Source organism: Crotalus tigris, unplaced genomic scaffold (assembly GCF_016545835.1).
Source record: "Crotalus tigris isolate CLP2741 ecotype Arizona unplaced genomic scaffold, ASM1654583v1 scf7180000024316.1084291, whole genome shotgun sequence".
NCBI classification, from domain to species: Eukaryota; Metazoa; Chordata; class Lepidosauria; order Squamata; family Viperidae; genus Crotalus; species Crotalus tigris.
Window position 1 is genome coordinate 683,939 of NW_024100488.1, and position 20,113 is coordinate 704,051.

Here is a 20,113-nt window from a genome sequence, read left to right on the forward strand (position 1 = left end):
TTTACAGGAGCTAATGCAGATTTATTGGGAAGCAATTCGATTTGGCCCTGGGTGTGTGGGAAGACTGGTGAACAGATGGCAGGCAGGAAACTTTTGCTTTCTCTTCCGGCCGAAGGCAGAAAACCCCTCCCCAATTATTGCAGAGGTTCTGGAAGCTGCTGGGGGCTTCTCTTTGCACCACCGTTTTCCTGTTGGATCCTGGGCTGGGTGGGGGGGGGAGTTTCCCACCCTAGGAAAGGAGAATATTTATAGCTCAGGGTTGAAATGAGGACCCCGCCTGCATTTCTGAAGGAGACATACAGGCCGTCCTCGACTGAGCTCTAAATTTCCATTGATAAGTGAGACAATGAAGTGGATTTTGTCTCATTTTACGACCGTTCTTGCCACATGTCTTGTTAAGCAGATCACCGCAGTTGTTCAGTCAGTAACAGGGTTGTTAAGCCAATCTGGCTTTCCCCCCTTTGACTTTGCTTTGCCCGAAGGTCGTAAAAGGGGATCACATGCTCCCAGGACACTACGACCGTCATAAGTACGAGTCAATTGCCCAGCGCCTGAATTTGGGTCGTGTGACCCGGGGATGTTGCGACGGTCGTGTGGAAAAACATGTCCCTTTTTTTCAGTGCCGCTGTAATTTGGAACAGTCAGTAAGCGAACGGCTGTAAGTGGAGGTCTTATCTACAGGGGAAGGCAATCTTGGTTCTTTTATGACTCGTGGACTTCAACTCCCAGAATTCCTGAGCCAGCCATATTTAGGGGAAAGGGAGAGGTTTCCAAGCTGAGCCATGCTGGCTCAGGAATTCTGGGAGTTGAAGTCCACGAGTCATGAGGGGGCCATAGTTCCCTCATGCTGGCTCAGGAATTCTGGGAGTTGAAGTCCACGAGTCATAAAGCGGCCTAGGCCTAGGCCAGAGGTAGGCAACCTTGGCTCTTTTATGACTGGTGGACTTCAACTCCCAGAATTCCTGAGCCAGCCATGCTGAGGGAAAAGGAGAGGTTTCCAAGTTGAGCCATGCTGGCTCAGGAATTCTGGGAGTTGAAGTCCACGAGTCATAAAAGAGCCAAGGTTGCCTACCCCATTTGTTTTTGTGTGGTGAGACATGGCTTTGGGGTCTGCCAATTCTCCGTCGCTTAAAAAGAAACCGGGCGCTTTCTGCGTAGGTCACGGAAAGAAATTTTATCTGCCAGACTTCGAAAGCAGGTTCTATGGAAATCTGCCTCTCCAGCAGGGCCACCAGGGGAGGTGGGGGGGTCCTTCGTTTTGTCACCCACTGCCCGGCCCCTGCGCAAGGTGAGGGTCCCGTGCAACAGGTGACACTGAGGAAATGCTTTGGCACTTTTGCAGTGGAGCCGTGGGAGAGGAACTGCGGGGAATTAAAGGCACCGACAGCCGGGTTAATGTTCAGACATGTTAATTACTGCTGACAGATAAAATTGCTTCCCCCCCCCCCCCCAGTCATCAAGTATGCTCAGAGGTCATTGGCGCAGCAATTAAACGGTTGACACCAAAGGATGGGCATGTCTCCCTGGGCTGCTGAGGAGGATAGAAAAGGGAGGGGATCCTCAGGCTTCCCCCCCCTTTTTATTAGGAGGGGATTGGGGACGGCCCCACTGAGATTGACTGGAGATGAGCAAGCAGAAGGAGGCTTGGTCTGGTTAAGGCACCAGTCTAGAATGTGGGAGATGGCGAGTTCAAGTCCCGCCACAGGCAAGAAAGGCGGAGGCGTGATCTTGAGTCAGTCCCTCTCTTACAGCCCAGCCCACCTCACAGGGTTGTTTTGGTGGGTAAAATAGGTGGAGGAAGGTGTGTTGGATATGTTTGCTGCCTTGGGTTATCTGTGAAAAGAATTAAGGAAATGATAGATAGATAGATAGATAGATAGATAGATAGATAGATAGATAGATAGATAGATAGATAGATAGATAGATAGATAGATAGTTGATAGAGATAAATAGATGATAGACAGACAGACAGAGATAGAAAGGTGATAAAGATGATAGAGAGAGATGATAGAGATAGTTACATAGATGATGGACGGACGGATGGACGGATGGACAGACAGATAGATAGGGTAGACAGACAGTGATGGACATATAGACAGATAAACAGAAATAGGATTGAGAGATGAGAGATGTATGATAGATAAATGATAGATGATAGATAGACACAAATAGGATAGACAAGATATAGATACAAATAGAGACAGTGAAATAGACAGATAGAAATAGGATGGATAGAGAGAGAGTTGATAGAGATAAATAGATGATAGACAGACAGAGATAGATATGTGATAAAGATGATAAAGAGAGAGAGATGATAGAGATAGATAGATAGATAGATAGATAGATAGATAGATAGATAGATAGATAGATAGATAGATAGATAGATGGACAGATGGACTGACAGAAATTAATTTCATTACATTAAAGGTCCCCTGCAAGATTATTTTCCCAACCAAGTGACTGGTAGGGAAAAAAAACCCTCCTTCCATCTCTCTGAAGATTTGAACCCAGATCCCAGGGCAATTCATTAGCAGCGCCCTCTAGCTCCGTGCACAGCTGTCTTGATTCACAGTCTCCGCTTGTGCAAGGACGGAGATGCCCTTATGGGTGACCCTTCAGAGCCAAGACTCTCCTTTGTGCCCGGAGGGGTTTGTCTCCAAACTTGGAAAAACTTTGGGGTCTGAGTTCAGGATGTTCATCTTTCCTGCTTTGGGGCTGATTTTGTAACTTCCCCAAAGGGAAGAGGGATGGGGGGGGCTTTGCCTTTGGAGGGTCATGGCTCTGCTTCGGAGGGTTGATTAAGAAGCCAAATTTCCTGGCGTGGGGGATGAGTTGCCATGGTTAAATTCAAAGGGCCGTTTCTGGCTTCCCCCGTGGGGCGCCCAAGAGAGCAATTTCCTGCTTTCCGGAACAATTTGGAAGGGTGTGTGTGTGTTTGTTTGATTATTCTGCACCCACCCCCATCCCTTCTCCCTTTGCAGCTTCTCTGGAGCTTCCCTCTGGAGGATCCCCAAGAAATCACTTAACATTTTTTTTAATATAGCTTTATTGAATTTTTCAAATGGATCAAATAGAGTCATGGGAAAAAGTTAGGAAAAAAGAAAAGCAACAAAAAAGAAGACTTAGAAGTGTAACAATGCTGTAACAGCCATAAATAAAGGCGGATATACATGTCCCAGGGTTAATGCTGGTTTCCTTGCAGACCCAGCTAGGGAACAATATTGTGCATCAGTTTCCAGATGTTTGCAAGGGCCCTTCCTCTCAAAGAATCCAGATGGGGCTTGTCATGGGGGGGGGGGATGACAAGGCAAAGAGACTTTCTGTGGCAAACTTACTCTGCTGTTCACAAACAAACAAACAAAAAAAGAGGTACAGGAGCTGAGTTTCTTCCTGCTACTTGGGAGAGAGGCAAAGAGCGTTTCCAAAGCATTTCAATTTAATCCCAGTCCAGTTCCTTAATCCTTCTTGCCTCCAAGCAACCAGTCGTAAACTGAGGACTGCTTGCATGGCCTTTTCTGCATTGTTGGAGATGGATTTCGGCGCTTCAGTTTGGGAAGCGTTTCCGGTCCGTAGGGCCAAATCATCTGAACTTTTCTAAATAAAAATCTTGCAGATTTTCCCTTAAATTATGTGACTTTTCTCTCTGCTGTGGAAAAGGAGGGAATTGCCTTGCCGGCAAGACCAGTTTTTTGGGGGGGGTTTTTTGCCTACACACAACCCCAGTTGAATTGTGTTCCTTTGCTCCACAGTCCCTGGATGGCTTCGTCTTTGCACTGAATCAAGAGGGAAAATTCCTTTACATCTCCGAGACGGTGTCTATTTACCTGGGCCTGTCACAGGTAGGTGTTGCCTGCAACTACAGGTCCTAAATTAGAGGCCCCCAACCTTTTGGGCACCAGGGACCACCAGTTCCATGGGGAGAGGTCTTTCTGCGGATCAGAAGGTACGTGGTTTTGTGTGCTGCCTGCATCCCACGGATGGGGCTTTGCTTGTTTGTGCGGACCGCTTGCTGGCATGCTACAACCTGGTACCGGTCCACGGCCCAAGTGTTGGGGACCCCTGTCCTAAATCACTTTCTCCAAGGCTGTCATAACTTTGAACCATTGTCAAACAAACAATTGTAAGTCGAGGACTACCCGTAGGAACGTTTGAGTTCTGCAGTATGCAGGTATTAACTTGGTAATTCGGGAAGCTTTTCCGGCAAACGCTCCGGCGTGCCCAGTCGCCCTTTTGACGCCCTCCGTGTCCTCTTTGGTCTCACCTGCTGAGTGCCCAGAACATCCGCCGTCTCGTCTGGTTTTTCGGCGCACCAGCCGCTCCGCCACATACATAATGAGCCGCAGCAATTATCTCCACTGGAAATGACGCCAGACAGGCGGCATCGTCTGATAATTGATGATCGATGATCAGCCGGTTCCTTCCGAGCAGGAATTGATTGATCGCCGTGGCAGAGAGACATTTGCTAAGGTTTATCGCCCCCCCCCCTTTTTCTTTTGGGAGAATTTGAAGAAGAAAGATGGGGGGGGAATTATGGAAGTGCTCAACACACAGGAGAAACACCCCCTCCGCAAAGAAAAAAAAAATCTGCCTTGCAAATCAGCCCCGGTACACCAGCAGTTGAAAAGGGACGGCGTGTGTAACCATTTGTGAGCCGGTCGGTCGCTCTCGCCCGTCAATAACCTTCCGGGGTGGCTTTCAGATTTTAATTCCAGATTTGCTTTAGATCCAAATTCTGGGAAGGGAGCATTGTCCCCCTCCTCAATTCCCTCCCCCATTTCTTTTTCGCTTGTGTTTGAGTTGTAAGTCCTTTTTTTCAAGGCTGTTGTAACTTCAGACGGCTGTTGAATGGATGGTTGTAACTTGGACTATTTGTGGTGCCATTCCTACTATGGGTAGTCCTCGACTTAACGGCCACAATTGAGCCTCAAATTTCTGTTGCTGTGTGAGAGATTTGTTAGGTGAGTTTTGCCTCATTTTACGACCTTTCTCGCCACGGTTGTTAAGTGAATAACTGCGGTTGTTAAGCTAGCAACACGGTGGACCCTACACAGTTCCACTGTGCTGTGGATGCTTTTTTAGGAGGAAAGCTGTGTTAGTCTGCAGGAAACACAAATCAGGAACGTTGCCACATCTTTTGCAGGTGGCCTTTTTTACTCAAAGGCAAAAGGTTTTTGTGAGCTGCCATTTCAGCCGTTGAATAACACCTGTGGGTCCCAAAAGACCCTACTGGAAACCCCCTTCTCACTTTTGGGGGGGAACAAGCCACCTAGCTGCCCTTCCAATCTACTACCGTCTTCTTTTCTTTTCCTTCTTTTGGTTGTTTTCTCTTCTTTTCACCTTGAGAAGCAGGTGAGACCGGGCGAATATCGCCCGTGGGGGGGGGGGGGCTTTCATCTCGCCCACTTGCCTTAAGCAATTAGAGGGGGATGAAACGAAGGACGGGGAGGGGGGAAAAGGACGCTTTCAGAAGCTGAGTGCCTGCCTGGGCTGCCCCCCCCGCCCTGTTATGGCGCCTGATGTGTGAGTGACAGCTGTTTCGTTCCAGGGGGCACCTGGCAGAGTATGTGGGGCATCTGCTAAGGAGGTGGGTGAGTCATGGGAAGGACGTCTGGAGGATAAGCGGTCTTCCGCCGAGGTCATCCGAATTCGTGCCGTCCTCCCAGGGCTGGCTGGGGGAGGGAGCCATTTCTGGACACGCAAGAAAACCCGGCCATAAGTACGAGTCACTTGCCAAGCATCTGAATTTTGATCACGTCACCATGGAAATGCTGCAACAGTCGTAGGTGTGTGAAAAATTGTCATAGGTCACTTTTTCTGGTACTGTTGTAACTTCGGTCACTAAACAAACCATTGTTAGGTTGAGGACTACCGATCTCTTCAAGCCTAACCCTTCTATTCAGTTCTGTTTTGTTTTCTTGATTTATTTCTTAAATTTATCTGCCGACCACCTCATCTCTCCGCGCCTGGCAATTGAGGGAGGGAGGGAGGGAGGGAGGTGCCGGCCCGGCTCAGCCTGGTAGGTGCATCTCCATTCCCGCCCGGAGCCCCAGGGCGAGCGCCTACATCGGCCCTTCCAACTGCTCGCCCGGCGTGGATTGCAGACCCGGAGCAACCCTCCGGCACGGGGATGGCAGCCTTTGACGCTGCGCCTTGCCCTGGAAGACCGGAAGCGCCTGGTGTGTGTGTGTGTGTGTGTGTGTAGGGGCAGTTGGGAGGGTGCAGGAGAAGCAGGCACAGCTGAGTGTCGGGGAGAAAAGGGGCATTCTGCAATGAATGTCTTACTGGCTGCCCAGCAACCTGACAATGCCAGGCTGGAGCCCAGCCACCTGGCAGGCGGGCGCTTCCGCTCCTCCGCGTCCACCTCGCCAGGCGCTCCGGAGACGTCCTTTGCGCCAGCTCCCCTTTCTTCGGGCTTCCTGGCCATTGGCATCTCCTCCCCCCCCGTCCTTCCCCCAAAGGGCCCTTCGAATTAGACGTTTTAATGTTTTTTTTTAATTGCTCTGATGCTTTTCATTGTTAGGTTTCTTAAAATTTTAATTGTAATACAGGGAGTCCTCGACTCGACAATCATTCGTGTAGTGCAGTGTTTCCCAAACTTGACAATTTTAAGGCATGTGGACTTCAACTCCCAGAATTCCACAGCCAGCGTTGCTGGCTGTGGAATTCTGGGAGTTAAGTCCACATGCCTTAAAATTGTCAAGTTTGGGAAACACTGGTGTAGTGAACAAAGTGACAAAAAGCGACCTAGGACCGTTTTTCACGCTTAACGACCATTGCAGCCTCCCCTCGGTCACGTGAGCAAAATTCGGATGCTTGGCAAACTGACTCGTCCTTATGACGGTTGCAGCGTCCCGGGGTCACGTGATGCCCTTGGGCGACCTTCCGGGGAACAAAGAGAGTGGGGAAGCCGTGTTTACTTCACGGCCGTGTGACTCGCTTAATAACTGCAGTGATTCATTTAACAGCTATGGCTAGAAAGGTTGTAAAACGGGGCGACACTTACTTAACGGGTGTCTCGTTTAGCAAGAAAATTTGGGGCTCTGTTGAGGTCATAAGTCAAGAACTACCTTTGTGTGTTTTGAATGGTGTACTGCAGGCCACTTTAGCTGACTGTGTTCAGCAGGTCAGCGGTTCAAATCTCACCGGCTTAAGGTTGACTCAGCCTTCCATCCTTCCGAGGTAGGTAAAATGAGGACCCAGATTGTTGGGGTCAATGTAGAATATATATATATACATTGCTTACTGGTGTACACCGCTTAGAGAGTGCTTGCACTTAAAGCGGTATATAAGTCTCATAAATAAAATAAATAAAATAAATGGTGAGCTGCCCAGGGATTTCCTGAAACGGACAGCTACAGAAACCAAGTAAACAAATGTATAAATATATTGATATTGATATCAATAAATAAATATAAACAATTTCTCTTGCCCCACTGCTGCTTTTTCCAGCGGCCTCTTTTTTTTTTCTCTATCTCTCTCTCACTCAGAGGGCTGCTCTCGCTCTCAGTTGCGCCCGCGGCTTTTCGCACTCGGATCTGTGCGAGCTGGAGGGCCGACGCAGCGCCAGGCGCTGTGCCAAGTGGCCTCCCTCCCCCAGATGTGTTTGTCCACCTCACAATGGAAGCTGGGCACGAAGCGTTGGAAACCCTGCCAGCTATTAGAAGCAGCCATGTCAGCTCTCCCCACCAAGAAAGAGACCCCCCCCTCCTCCCCCCTCTCTTTTCCCCCATCCCTCCCTCCTCCCTTTCTCCGGCTTTCTCACTTCTCCTAGGCGAGGAGTAGCTGGTGCATGTTTAATGAGGACTAGCTCCTTTGAATGCACGCGACTCTCACTGGGGGAAGCCAATAGCTCTGCATTATTATTTATCGATCTCTTGGCCCTGGCTGCATTACAATGCAGGGAATGTTAACCCGAGGCGCTGACCCTTGGTCTTGGAAGCGGGCAAGGGGTCTGCATCAGGACTCGGGCAGGGTCTCAAAGCAGGGGTTGGGTTGGGAGGTCACCCCCCTTCGGGGCTAACTTTTAATGTGACTTCTTTGCGGGGCTCTGGGGGTGTTGCCAAGGGAGTGGAGTAGCCTGGGAGCAGAAGACAGAGAAATGGGGGGGGGGCGTTCCTGCAGAGGCATCTGTGCACCCCCAGGCAAGAAAAGAGCAAAATGAGATCAGGGAGACGAGGGGGATTGTGGGACTGGGTGGACTGCAGAGCGGGTGAAGGCCGGGTGACCGTCCCCCCTTGACCTTTGAACCTGTCCTTGCTCTTCCAGGTGGAGCTGACCGGCAGCAGCATCTTCGACTACGTCCACCCGGGGGACCACCACGAAGTGGCCGAGCAGCTGGGGCTGAAGGCTCCCCTGGGCCTTGGTCACGCCCCCCACCCCAAAGCCTCCCTCCTGGGCGCTTCCTCTGAGGGTCCTCAATCAGGTACAGCCTCTCTGTTACACTCCCCCCCCCCCGGGAACTGGGAAGCCCCCAGTTGCTCAAGCAGGCTTGGAGGTCGTTTGGCCATCTGTTGAGTCAGGAAGCACTTCGCGCATGCTCAGAGATGCCCTGTTACCTCTGGTCTGGTCTGGATCTTGCCTAACAGAACTCCCACAAGCCATCATATTCTAGACCCCAGGACGTGGCTTGTTCGGTTTATCACCTGGACCTACGACCACGATGGAGCCCTACGTTTATGTGGCTAAGTGAGTCATGTATTAGGTGAACTTAGCCCCATTTTACGACTTTTCTTGTCTCCGTGGATAAGTGAATCACCGCAGTTGCTACATTAGTAACACGGTTGTAAAATGAATCCGCCCTCCCCATTGACTTTACTTGCCAGAAGGTCGCAAAAGAGGATCACGTGACCTCAGGACACAGGGACTGTCATAAATACGAGTCAGTTGCCAAGTGTCCGAATTCTGATCATGTGACCCTGGGGATGCTGCAACGGTCATAAGTATGAAAACTGGTCCAAAGTCCCTTTTTTTCAGTGCCGTTGTAACTTTGAACGGTCACTAAATTTACAGTTGTAAGATCAGGACCCCCCCCCCTGTATGTCTGAACCCAGCCAGCAGCAGCTTCGTTAAAACTCGGCTTGAATAAATCATGGCTTGATCAGCCGCATCCCCAGCCGAAGAGGGGGCTGCCTTGTTCTGATGGGCCCTACGCACCCTTCATCCAGACCAGGCCTCTTCACGGTGGTCTGATGAGGAGTTGGGGTGCTCCCAGGGGTGAGGCGCTGTGCCCCTCTCGGTGCCCGATCTGACCTTTCATTGTCCCTGGGCCTGGGGAGGGGGTCTCAGCTTCACCTCCCCTTCTTCTGCCCTCCTTCCCCCCCCCCCACAGGCAGGGGGGAAGAGGTAGTCCCTGGGGTCTCCCCCTCTCCTGCCCTGGATTGTTGCCGGCTTTGCTTTCATCCGCGGAACTTGTTAAAGATTGATGCCAAGATGGCAACTGAAAGAGAATGCCAGATCAGCTGGCTGTCAAGAGCGAGTTGTCAGAAGAAGGAGACGTCCATCCGGGGTTTGGCTGAGGGTCCCCCACGCCTCGCTCCCTTGGCCTGAATCGGGCAGACTTGCCCCCCTTGGCCTGGAAGCGTCGATGGTGCCGCACGAAAAAGACCCATTCAGATGTTCTCTGTCCATGGTAGATCCAGGGATATGAATATTATGCCCATTATGGGATTCTGCTGAAGCTTTGAGTGAACTAATTTGGTCCTTCTTTTCTCCCTGGGCACACTTGTGGCACACACAGAAACCGTGATGCTCTCACACACCCACACACACATCCCACTTGTGCTTTTATTTTCTTTGTTACCTTCTGGGGGGAGGGGGCTTCAGAGTATCCAAAGCAGAATATCCAGACTCAGTCACAGTTTTGTTCCATGCAGTATTAACCTTGTGAAGTCTCAAGCTTCCTCCTTCCGTGATGTATTCAAGATGGGCAGTGAATAATGTTTATAAGTTACTTATATGTAAGGGTGTAGATCTATGCATGTGTTGTGTATAGTATGTTTAAATGGGCGTTATGTATGTGTACACTTTGAGAGCCAGAAACTAAATTTCATTTTTAATGTGTGCTATTGTACTCACAGTAAAAAATGACAATAAAGGTTATCTATCTATCTATCTATCTATCTGTCTGTCTGTCTGTCTGTCTGTCTGTCTATCATCTGTCTATCATCTATCTATCTATCTATTATCTATCTATCTATCTATCTATCTATCTATCTATCTATCTATCTATCTATCTATCTATCTAATTATCTGTCTATCTATCTATCTATCTATCTATCTATCTATCTATCTATCTATCTATCTATCTATCTATCTATCTATCTATCTATCTCTAGATCTTTCTAGTTCCCGCACAGCCGAAGGTGATGGAGCCCTGGAGCGTTCCTTCTTCATCCGTCTGAAGTCCACTTTGACCAAGAGAGGACTTCACATCAAGACTTCGGGCTATAAGGTATAATGGGCGCTCCCACCCTGATTTGGGGGCTGGAGTGGGGGGAACGTGGGAACAGGACAAGGTGATGCCTCAAAAGGAGAAGCAGGTCATCAAAGTCAAGCACGATAGGCTTGATCTGACATTTAGAGGTGACATTTGAAAACAGAGCTCCTGTTCAAAAGGAAGCAAACTTTTGGGGTCTGCATGGGTGGCCCCCTCCCAGCAGTAGGTGCAGCAGATGAATGCGAGATTGACTCATCTTTGCTCTTGACTGGAGTCACCAAACTTGGCGACTTTAGGACTTGTGGACTACAACTCCCAGAATTCTTCAGTCAGCAGGCTAGCAAACATTTATGATGTGTGGACTACATCTCCCAGAATTCCTTGGCTAGCATGCTGTTGAACTGGAAAATGAGTGGACTCCATTTCCCAGAATTCTCCATCTTTTTAAATTTTCACGCTTGAGAAACTGCTGTGGATGGGGAATTCTGGGAGTTGAAGTCCAGAAGTCCTAAAGTGGCCACAGTTGGAGACCCCTGCTCTTGACCAGTCTCTCATTTGATGAAGGACTTGAGTAGCCCTTCTGCCAGAATTTAGAGAATGAGGAAGGGGCCATCTTTGCAGGAAGAGGGTCTCCGATCCTCCGTCCCACTTCCAGCCGGGAGAAATGGGACCTCTTCTAAAAACCGTCGTTGTTCCCGGGGGGGGGGGCTCCTCGGTTTCACTCAGGTAGTCCTTGACTTACAAACAGAAATTCAGTTGCTAAGTAATGCAGTCGCTAAATGAATCATCATGTAACCGAACCCAATTTATGACCATTTTTACCACGGTCATTAAGCGACTCACACGGTCACCAAACAAATCCGGCCTCCCGAGGTCACTCTGTCAGAAGCTGGCTGGGAAAGTCGCAAATCAGGACCATGTGATTGTAAGACATAAAAGCGAGTCAGTTGCCAAGTGCCCAAATTGCGATCATGTGACGCCAGGGTTGGTGTGACGGTGGTAACTTTGAGGACAGGTTAAAAGTTGCTTTTTCCGAGGCTGTCCTAACTTCAAACTGTTGTTAAATGACTGGTCGTAATTGGAGGACTGCTTAGGGTCCCCTTTGGGATGTGGCATCTATCCGTGGCCCCTGATCCACTCTGTGGCCCTCTTTTGCCCTCCAGGTGATCCATGTCACGGGCTGTCTCCGTTCCAGACGACCGTCACATTCCCACGGCCACTCAGTGCTGGGCCGGGTGCTGGGACTTGTAGCGCTGGCCCACACCCTGCCGCCCTCCACCCTCAGCGAGGTGCGCATTGAATGTCACATGTTCGTTTTCCGGGTCAACATGGACCTACAGATCGTGTACTGTGAGAGCAGGTGGGTGAAGGGGACAGCTGGACTCTGGCCTGTCCTGGCGGTGGGGGGGAGGCTGGACACTTGCAGGGGGGCTTAAAAACCAGACGCGAAAGGGAAGCCCAGCAGGGCACATGGTGGGTACAGAACCTGTCACATTTGGGGATGGACACTAGCTGTGAATTGCAACTTCTACCACAGGCTGACTCAGCCCAGACTGGAACTGGCCCACTAAGCCATGTTTTGTAATCCACAGTCCAGCTTTGGTGAGGACCAAGTTTGGTGATCCCTGATCATCAAATTTGGTGACCCAATGACCAGGTTGGGTGACCCCTGATGACCAGGTTGGGTGATTCCTGATGACCAAATTGGGTGACCCCCCTGATGCCAAAGTTGGGTGACGTCTGATGACCACGTTTCCTGCTCTTTTGTGGGAGTGCTCTGCCCATCATCAAGTAGACCTCACTGACTTGGAGAGGGGGGGGAAGCTTCTCATTGACCATAAAAGCTAGAAAGCAGAAGACCCGTCTGTCTCCTGGAGGTTCTCAAACAAAGATTGGACTGGTGTGAAGATTCCCAATCCAATTCTATGGTTCTAAGATCCTTCCCTGTCCACATACTCAAGATTGGGCAGAAACCTTCCTGTCCCTCCTTAGAGATGGAGTGCATTTTGATTGAGTCCATGGAGAAGGGAGTGCAGGTCAACTACCCTTCCGGACCATCTACAGGACCTTGACCAGGCTCTGTGTCTCCTTTAAATCCAAACCAAAGTCAAAAGTTTCTGGTCCACAGTGTCCCCTCTCTCTTCTCTCCTCCAGGATCTCCGATTACATGGACTTGTGTCCCTCAGAACTTGTTGGGAAAAGCTGCTATCGCTTCATTCATGGAGAAGACGTGGAGGGGATCCAGCAGAGCCACCTGGACTGTACGTGGCCCCAAGAAGGGTGCAATGGCTGGTTGGGATTTATGGACTCTGGGCCCCTTGCTAGGTTGCCCCAGAGCAGGGGTAGGCACAACTTCGGCTGTAAGGAAATCGCCTGGACGTTACACAGTCTGGGTCGAGCGTGTAGCTATGTTGAGTCTTGGCCAAGATTGACCCTCTTCTTTCTCCACCCCCTTTAGTGTTAAACAAGGGGCAGGTGGTCACCCGCTATTACCGCTGGCTGCAGAAGAGCGGGGGCTTCGTCTGGGTCCAGTCCTGCGCCACCATCTCGATCAATGTCAAGAATCCCTCCGAGAGGAACATGGTGTGGGTGAACTACATCCTCAGGTGAGTGTGAGAAGGCGGATGGTCTTCCAATCCAACCTTGCCAATTTTAAGACTTGTGGGCTTCAACTCCCAGAATTCCATAGCCAGCACAGCCAGACCGTTGCGGAATCCAAACAGTCACGTGATCAACATTCAAACCCTTGGCAACCGACTCATATTTATGACAGTTCCAGCATCCTGGGTTCACGTGATCCTCTTTTGCGACCTTCGACAAGCAAATTCGATGGGGAAGCCAGATCCACTCAACAACTTGTGTTACTAACGTAACAACTGCAGTGATTGACTTAACCGTTGTGGCTAGAAAGGTCATAAAATGGGGCAAAACTTCACTGAACAAGTGTCTTGCTTAGCCACAGAAATTTGGGGGCTCGGTTGTGCTCGTAAAGTGAGGACGCCTGTATTCACTGAGGTGGATGCAGCCGGTTCAGCCAAATTTGGCCCCAATCTCTTTCAAGTGGGCACCTTGTTCTTTTCCACCTGAAAAGGCCAATTCCCTTAAAGCAGAAAGCTAGCCCTGCAGAGGAATTTCCTCCCTGCTGTGCTAGATTTCTTCATTTGGGGGCGGGAGGTTGTTTAAAAAAAGAAAAAGAAATGCAGACCACCACAATTCTAGATTCTGGATTCCCTCCACCCGTGCACCATTGGGGCTCCCCTCTGAGTCCTACTCTGTCCTAACCCCAGTTTTGCTGCCCCCCCCCACCCTTCGGACCCTCCCCACCCAGCTGGACCCTTTAAACTACAGAATCTCCTCTGCTGAGCCTTTTTTTGCGGGCATAAAAGAGGGCTGTGTGAATGGCCGGTCCAGATGGTTATTAATGGCCCTGCTCGCCTTTTCCCTCTCCATAAAGCCAAAGGAAGCATTCTTATGCTAATCCGGCAAGCAATTGCCGATACTAATGTATGATTTGTCAGAGTGATTAGTATTTTAGTTAATTAGAGCTGTAATTAGAGCCTAATTAACTTTCTTGCAGCAGCCTCCCTGCCTGGAAGCCCGCTCGCCTCCCTCTCCCCACAGCTGCTGTAAAACTTTACACTGGGGGGGGCCTGGGTGGGATTATTGGGGGTCCCGTCGCTGGAGGGAAGCGAGGGGGGGGGCTGCAAAACAGAGGGGTTTTCTTTGGGGGGGATCCAAGGTTTGGGGGTGAAATAATAGCAAATGGAGCTCAGTGACAGTCCAAGCTGGTTGGCCACCTTGCAATTCTACAGTCACTGACCAACTTTTTTTTTTTTTTTATCAAAAAAGGCATCAAAGGGGTGGGTGGGTTCCGCCTCCACTGAATCTCTGCAGCCTCTAATAGATTTGGAGACTGTAGCTGCTAAGCGGTCATGGAGGTAGTGAGAACGGGAGTGTATAAATCTGGTTAATAAACAGATGAATAAGTCAGTTCCGTGTGTTTGTGTGTGTGTGTGTGTGTGTGTGTGTGTGTGTGTTGCAGTTGGGCATGAGCAGCCAAAGTCTTCTGTCTAGTCTTCCTTAAAGCAGAGGTCTCTGAACGTGGCCACTTTAAGACTGTGGATTTCAACTCCCAGAATTCCCCAGTCATCAGAATCAGTTCTGGATCATAAAAGTCCCAAATCTTGGTCCAGAATTGCTCTGACAAGCAGAAAATCACTTTGTTGCCTCTTATTTCCTACAATTCTGGCGGCATTTGTACAAAATCATATTTGAAACCTTTCCATACCGCTCATATAACAATGAATCTCCCTGTCCGACTTCTTTCTTTCTTTCTTTCTTTCTTTCTTTCTTTCTTTCTTTCTTTCTTTCTTTCTTTCTTTCTTTCTTTCTTTCTTTCTTTCTTTCTTTCTTCCTTCCTTCCTTCCTTCCTTCCTTCCTTCCTTCCTTCCTTCCTTCCTTCCTTCTTTCTTTCTTTCTTTCTTTCTTTCTTTCTTGGAGTTTGTGATTTTAATCTGTCTCTGTTTGTTCTTGGACAATGGGACAACTTGGCCCCTCCACTTCTGTTCCTTTGGCTGCTTCCAGCTGCAGGTGGCTGGCTGTGTCAGTCCCATTCAAGTGGACTTTTCGGCTGATCTTTTCTGATTCATCAGCCAGCAGGCAGAATGAGCGCCCTGGTGGTTATTTTAATCCTTTGCCTCTCTTGCAATCTCTTACATTTACAAATCAGGGGGAAATTTGCATTTCTTTAGCTTGGGGAGGGGCCGGCTTGAAGGGGCTTTGCTGCCTCCAAGTGGTGGATTGCCCTTTGCAACACAGTCAATAAAAATGTATTAGGTCCATGACCAGCAAAATTTAAAAGAAGAAAAACAGCATGACGCAGATAAATACAATTGTAACCCCCGGCTGTTTATATTTTTTTCATCTTTTCCAGCAAGCCGGAATGTAAGAACATTGCCCTGGATGTTTTCCAGGTTCCTGGCATCCCCGCCAGACAGACAGAAGCGCCCAGCGCGGGAACGGATTACAAAGGTAAATGTCCTGGAACGGCCTGCGAGAGGGTGCCCCCTTTTGACGGTGCCCTGCTGGTGGAAGAGACTTTGGGGAGGGGGAGAAAAGGTCATTAGTCTAGGCCAGTGTTTTCCAACCTTGACAATTTTAAGGCATGTGGACTTCAACTCCCAGAATTCCACAGCCAGCATTGCTGGCTGTGGAATTCTGGGAGTTGAAGTCCACATGCCTTAAAATTGTCAAGGTTGGAAAACACTGGTCTAGGCACACTCAGTTCCTGCAACCGTTCATCATATGGTTTAGCCTCCAGACCTTTTATCACAGACGTGTCCAATCTTGGCAACTTTAAGACTGTGGACTTCAACTCCCAGAATTCCCCAGCCAGCTGTGCTGGCTGGGGAATTCTGGGAGTTGAAGTCCACAGGTCTTAAAGTCGCCAAGATTGGACACCCCTGCTTTATTGTCTTTGTTGCCCTTCTCTGCTTTATTTCTAGAGTCTCAACATCTTTTTTGTATCAAAACTGGACCCCGACTACCAAGCGAGGGTCTTACCAAAGGCCATCGTTTTATTCCATCGTTTTATTCCAGTTAGCAAAGGGACCTGAATTTCCCTCCACTGCCAGGTCCATTGATGGTTGGGACATTCCCTGTTTGGTTGACTCCCCGTTTTCCCCCTTTCAGAGAGTGACCGGGGAAAGCCGTGCCCAGCCAGCAAGCCAGCGGGGACCCTGGCCCAGTCCTACCCCAGGAGCGTGGCCGAAATGGGTCGGCACTGCCACCTGGTGGAGAGCAAGTCCAGGGGTCCTGAAACCAAATACCTGGAAGAGGAGGAGGAGGAGGAGGAGGAGGAGGAGGAGGCATTGGAGGAAGAGGCTGGGAGTGACACAAAGACTCCCCCGAGGAAGCGGATCAAACTGGAGTTCCCGCTGGAGAGCCCCCCACCCAAGGGGAAGGGGGAGACCTTGCTGGCTAGCTCCGAGGACTCCGACAGCAGCAGCGATTCGGAGCCCGAGATGGTCCCCCAACAGGCGGGGCCCCTGGCCAGGAAGGTGAATGGCTGCAAGCCCGGCGGACGGAAGACCATGGTTCCCGGCCGTCCCTGCATGTCGGAGTTCACCTCTGTCATCCAGACCCAAAAGGGCGCCTCGCTCAGAGCCAGCCCAGCCCTTAGCATCAAATCGGAGCAAGGACCCCGGGCCAAAGGGGGTCTCTGGACCTGTCCTGGAGGGAAGGGCAGCCCTTTCCCCAAAAACAAAGCCGTTCGGCTGGAGAAGCCCCTAGTGAGACAGGCACCCTCACATTTGTTCGTCTCCATTCCCGACTCTGTGCTCACCCCTCCCGAGATGGACAGCGGTCCGGTCAAGGGGCCTTTCAGCACCTCTCCCCGGGTGGCTCCGTCCTCCTCAGGGGACACACTCTCGCCTCCGCTCTCGGGCTCCCCTTGTGAGGACCGGGGGACCGCCACCCCCTTCACCCCACTGATCTACCCAACGGAGATGGAAGTTCTCCAGAGGTTCCACACGAGCAACGTGGTTGTCCCCTTGATGCATCAACTCAGCAATCCGCACGCCAGCTCCTCAGCGGGCTCCCCGGGACTCTACGCCACGAGCACCATCCGTTACGCCCCTGCAGATATGACCCTGGCCATGCCGAGCAACATGCTGCCCCCTTCCCACCACCCCCTCAGCCTCATGGACATCGGCAGTGCCGAGGCCAAGACCTCGCGGGAGATCATGTACCACCACCTGCAGCGACTTAACATGGTGGCCCCCTTTGGGAACTCGGCTAGTTTGGCCCAGATTTCGGGAGGGGCCTTTACTGCCGCTGACTCTTTGTTTTCCACCCTGCCCTTCTCCGTGGCCAGTGGTGGGATCCACAGCGGGCCAGCTCTGGAACGCAAGGAGGATTAACACCCATCGACGGTCCGTGATCAAATTGGTGTCTTCTTTGCCCAGAGAACCACGGTTGAATCCTGCCTGGAAGAGAGCTATCAAATCTTGAGATAGCTCGGTTCCGTGCTGGGGTGCTCACCAGCCTTTGCGAAACTGGGTGAAGAAATCTTTAATCCTGGAAGAAGTGGCTAACCACGTACCTGCTTATCGCATCCCTTTCCTAGTCCTCGGGGCAAAGGAGAGCGGATGGACCGACTCCGTCTTTGGAAGATCAGTGGTTGGTTGAAATGGAGGATTTTGCTTGGAGAAGCGTGGAAAACCTGTCCAAACGTCCAGGAAAAAAGACCCACAGACGTATTAAGGGGCATCTCCCACATACCTGTGTTCCTGCTGCTACACCCTGACTGATTTTAAAGACTTAGGGGAAGGGGGTTTGTCAGTTGTCAAATATAACCTGCATTTATGTGCCAATGAAAAGTAGGCAGTCTTTGCCCGCAATGCCTCTCCTAAATGTGTTTATTCCAGGCTGTCACACCAGCAGTTAACTTTTTTTGCTCGCGCTGAATTAATTCTTAAAATATGCAATATGATCAAATCCAGGAGGATAAATCAAACGGATGTAATAAATAGGCGTGTGAACTTACCCTCCTAGGAACTTTGCCCTGTGGTCTTGCTGGGCAAATCGACAGCTTTTTCCAACATGGACTTTCCAGATATGCTGACCTTGGCCTCGGAGAGGGAATAAGGGAATTATCCCTTAAGGAAATTAGTTGGATACGTTTGGAAGGCAGCCCGTGACGGGGGTTGACTCGACTCCTTGCGTTCAGTTTTGACAGAAAGAGGCGCTCTCGTTCTTCCCACAGATTTGGAGCAAGTGATGAAAACACTTGTGAACCCATCGTAAGATCATGGGTGGGTGGCCGAGTTAAACACACAGCACATGCCATGTTCTCCGTGGTCGGGCGAAGAAGCAAGATTACAGGTCAAGTTCTAGTTAAGCAGATTTATTCCTCGTACCTATATGGAAGAATCTGTAGTCAATTCATGGTCAGCACTAAATTGGAGCTGGAAAAGAGTTAGCGGAATTCAAAAAGAGTTGAACCTGGACCATTTGTGAGAACGTATCGATTCCAGGCTGATTCCTCTCTTGACTCCACCTCCAGCTTCTGCTTGTGCTTCTACATCAGGGATGTTCAACCTGGGCAACTTTAAGACTCGTGGACTGCAACTCCCAGAATTCCCCAGCCAGCATAGCTGGCTGGGGAATTCTGGGAGTTGTAGTCCACGAGTCTTAAAGTTTTGGGAGTTGGAATCCACAGGTCTTAAGATGCCCACAGACTCCTGTCATACACACATCACCCAATGTGTTACTTGGATGTAGACCTGGTTTTCCAGTGATATCAATTCAATCCTGAGCTATTAAATTGTTCTGTTTAATTGTTTAATAACAGTTGGCTATTGAACTGAAGTTCTAGCTATCCAGCAATTGCACGGGAGCAAAATGCTGCCTCCCTGTTAAGGGATCGTTTGAGGTTCTTCACTGACACTTAATAATCTAGGTGGTCTTTTAGATCTGGCCCCTCCGCAAAGCTACCCTTGTTCCTCTTTTTATGCAAATGCAGCTTTTCCAATCCTTTCCCCAATTCCTGTGTATTAAAGGCACAGCAGGGAAGGGCTGGACCCGGATGCAAAGCGGGCTTAGAAAAGGGGCGAGTCACGGCAACGCGGGTAAAGATGGTCCTGGAGTAGTAAGAAAGCAAATGCTGTAACTTTAAGCACTTATTCAAAATAAACTGTACGGGGAGTCCTTGACTTACAATGGCACTGAAAAATGTGACTTATCGACTGTTTTTCACACATACAACTGTTGCAGCATCCCCAGGGTCACGTGATTCAAATTAAGACGCTTGGCAACGGACTCGTATTTACGATGGGTTGCCGCGGGCCGGGGTCAGGTGAACTTCTGACAAGCAAAGTCAACGGGGAAGCTGAGATTCACTTAACAACCGGCTTACTAATTTAACCGCTGCAGTGATTCGCTTTACAACAGTGGCAAAAGTTGTAAAATGAGGCAAAGCTCAGTGACTATCTTTTGCTTAGCAACCGAAATTTCAGGCTCAATTTGGTCGTTAAGTCAAGGACTACTGTACAGATCTAGTGGGAAACGGAGGGCGCCCACCGAAGATTGCAGCACTTGGATAATGTGAATTTCCCCCCCTCCCTCTGTAACTCGTTGCTAAAGAACTGTACGTGTCTTGTGTTTTGTTTTTGTTTTTTTCTTCCCTTTTATTAATCTGCTGTTCGCATCGGGTAGACGAAGGTAGCTATAATCTCTTGTTGACATTTTGCGGCTTCTTTTGGCAATCCAGGACTCGAGAGAACATTAAAAATAAACAGAATTCTTTCCTGCCTACTCAAATGATTTCAGCAGGTTGAAAAAGCTGTTTTGTCGTGTGTCTTGTCTGAATTTTGGCCTGACAGATTCCTATTCCAAAGGGGTCCTCCTGACCCCCCAGCTGTTGAAAGGTCCTGATGACTTAACCCATTATAAGCCTCATTTTAGGGAAACCCACAACTGATCTAGATCAAACGTGTCCCAAGTGAGCTTCCTGCAATTCAACACGGGTGAAATTTAAAGGGATCGCAGTAAATTGTGAGCACAGAACCAGCTAAACAAGCTCACCTGCACGAAATCTTCCCCCTCCAGCGACAATGCCAGCAAGACTGTACTATAGTTAGTCCTCGGCTTACGACCACAAATGAGTTTTGCTCTATT

General features: G+C 49.7%; 1 protein-coding gene across 6 annotated transcripts in view; it reads left to right on the plus strand.

Annotated features, from left to right (window-relative positions):
• The window catches only part of NPAS1 (neuronal PAS domain protein 1), a 40,317-nt gene extending 21,782 nt beyond the window's left edge, over window positions 1–18,535 (plus strand). For all 6 annotated transcript variants that reach the window (XM_039325073.1, XM_039325074.1, XM_039325075.1 and 3 more), the window contains 8 exons: window positions 3,750–3,839; window positions 8,266–8,422; window positions 10,335–10,450; window positions 11,599–11,795; window positions 12,590–12,696; window positions 12,894–13,041; window positions 15,369–15,466; window positions 16,127–18,535. In XM_039325073.1, the coding sequence (XP_039181007.1) occupies window positions 3,750–3,839; window positions 8,266–8,422; window positions 10,335–10,450; window positions 11,599–11,795; window positions 12,590–12,696; window positions 12,894–13,041; window positions 15,369–15,466; window positions 16,127–17,355 (2,142 nt within the window). In that variant the 3' untranslated portion in view covers window positions 17,356–18,535. The remainder of the gene's footprint in view (window positions 1–3,749; window positions 3,840–8,265; window positions 8,423–10,334; window positions 10,451–11,598; window positions 11,796–12,589; window positions 12,697–12,893; window positions 13,042–15,368; window positions 15,467–16,126) is intronic.
• Window positions 18,536–20,113: the final 1,578 nt, after the last annotated feature.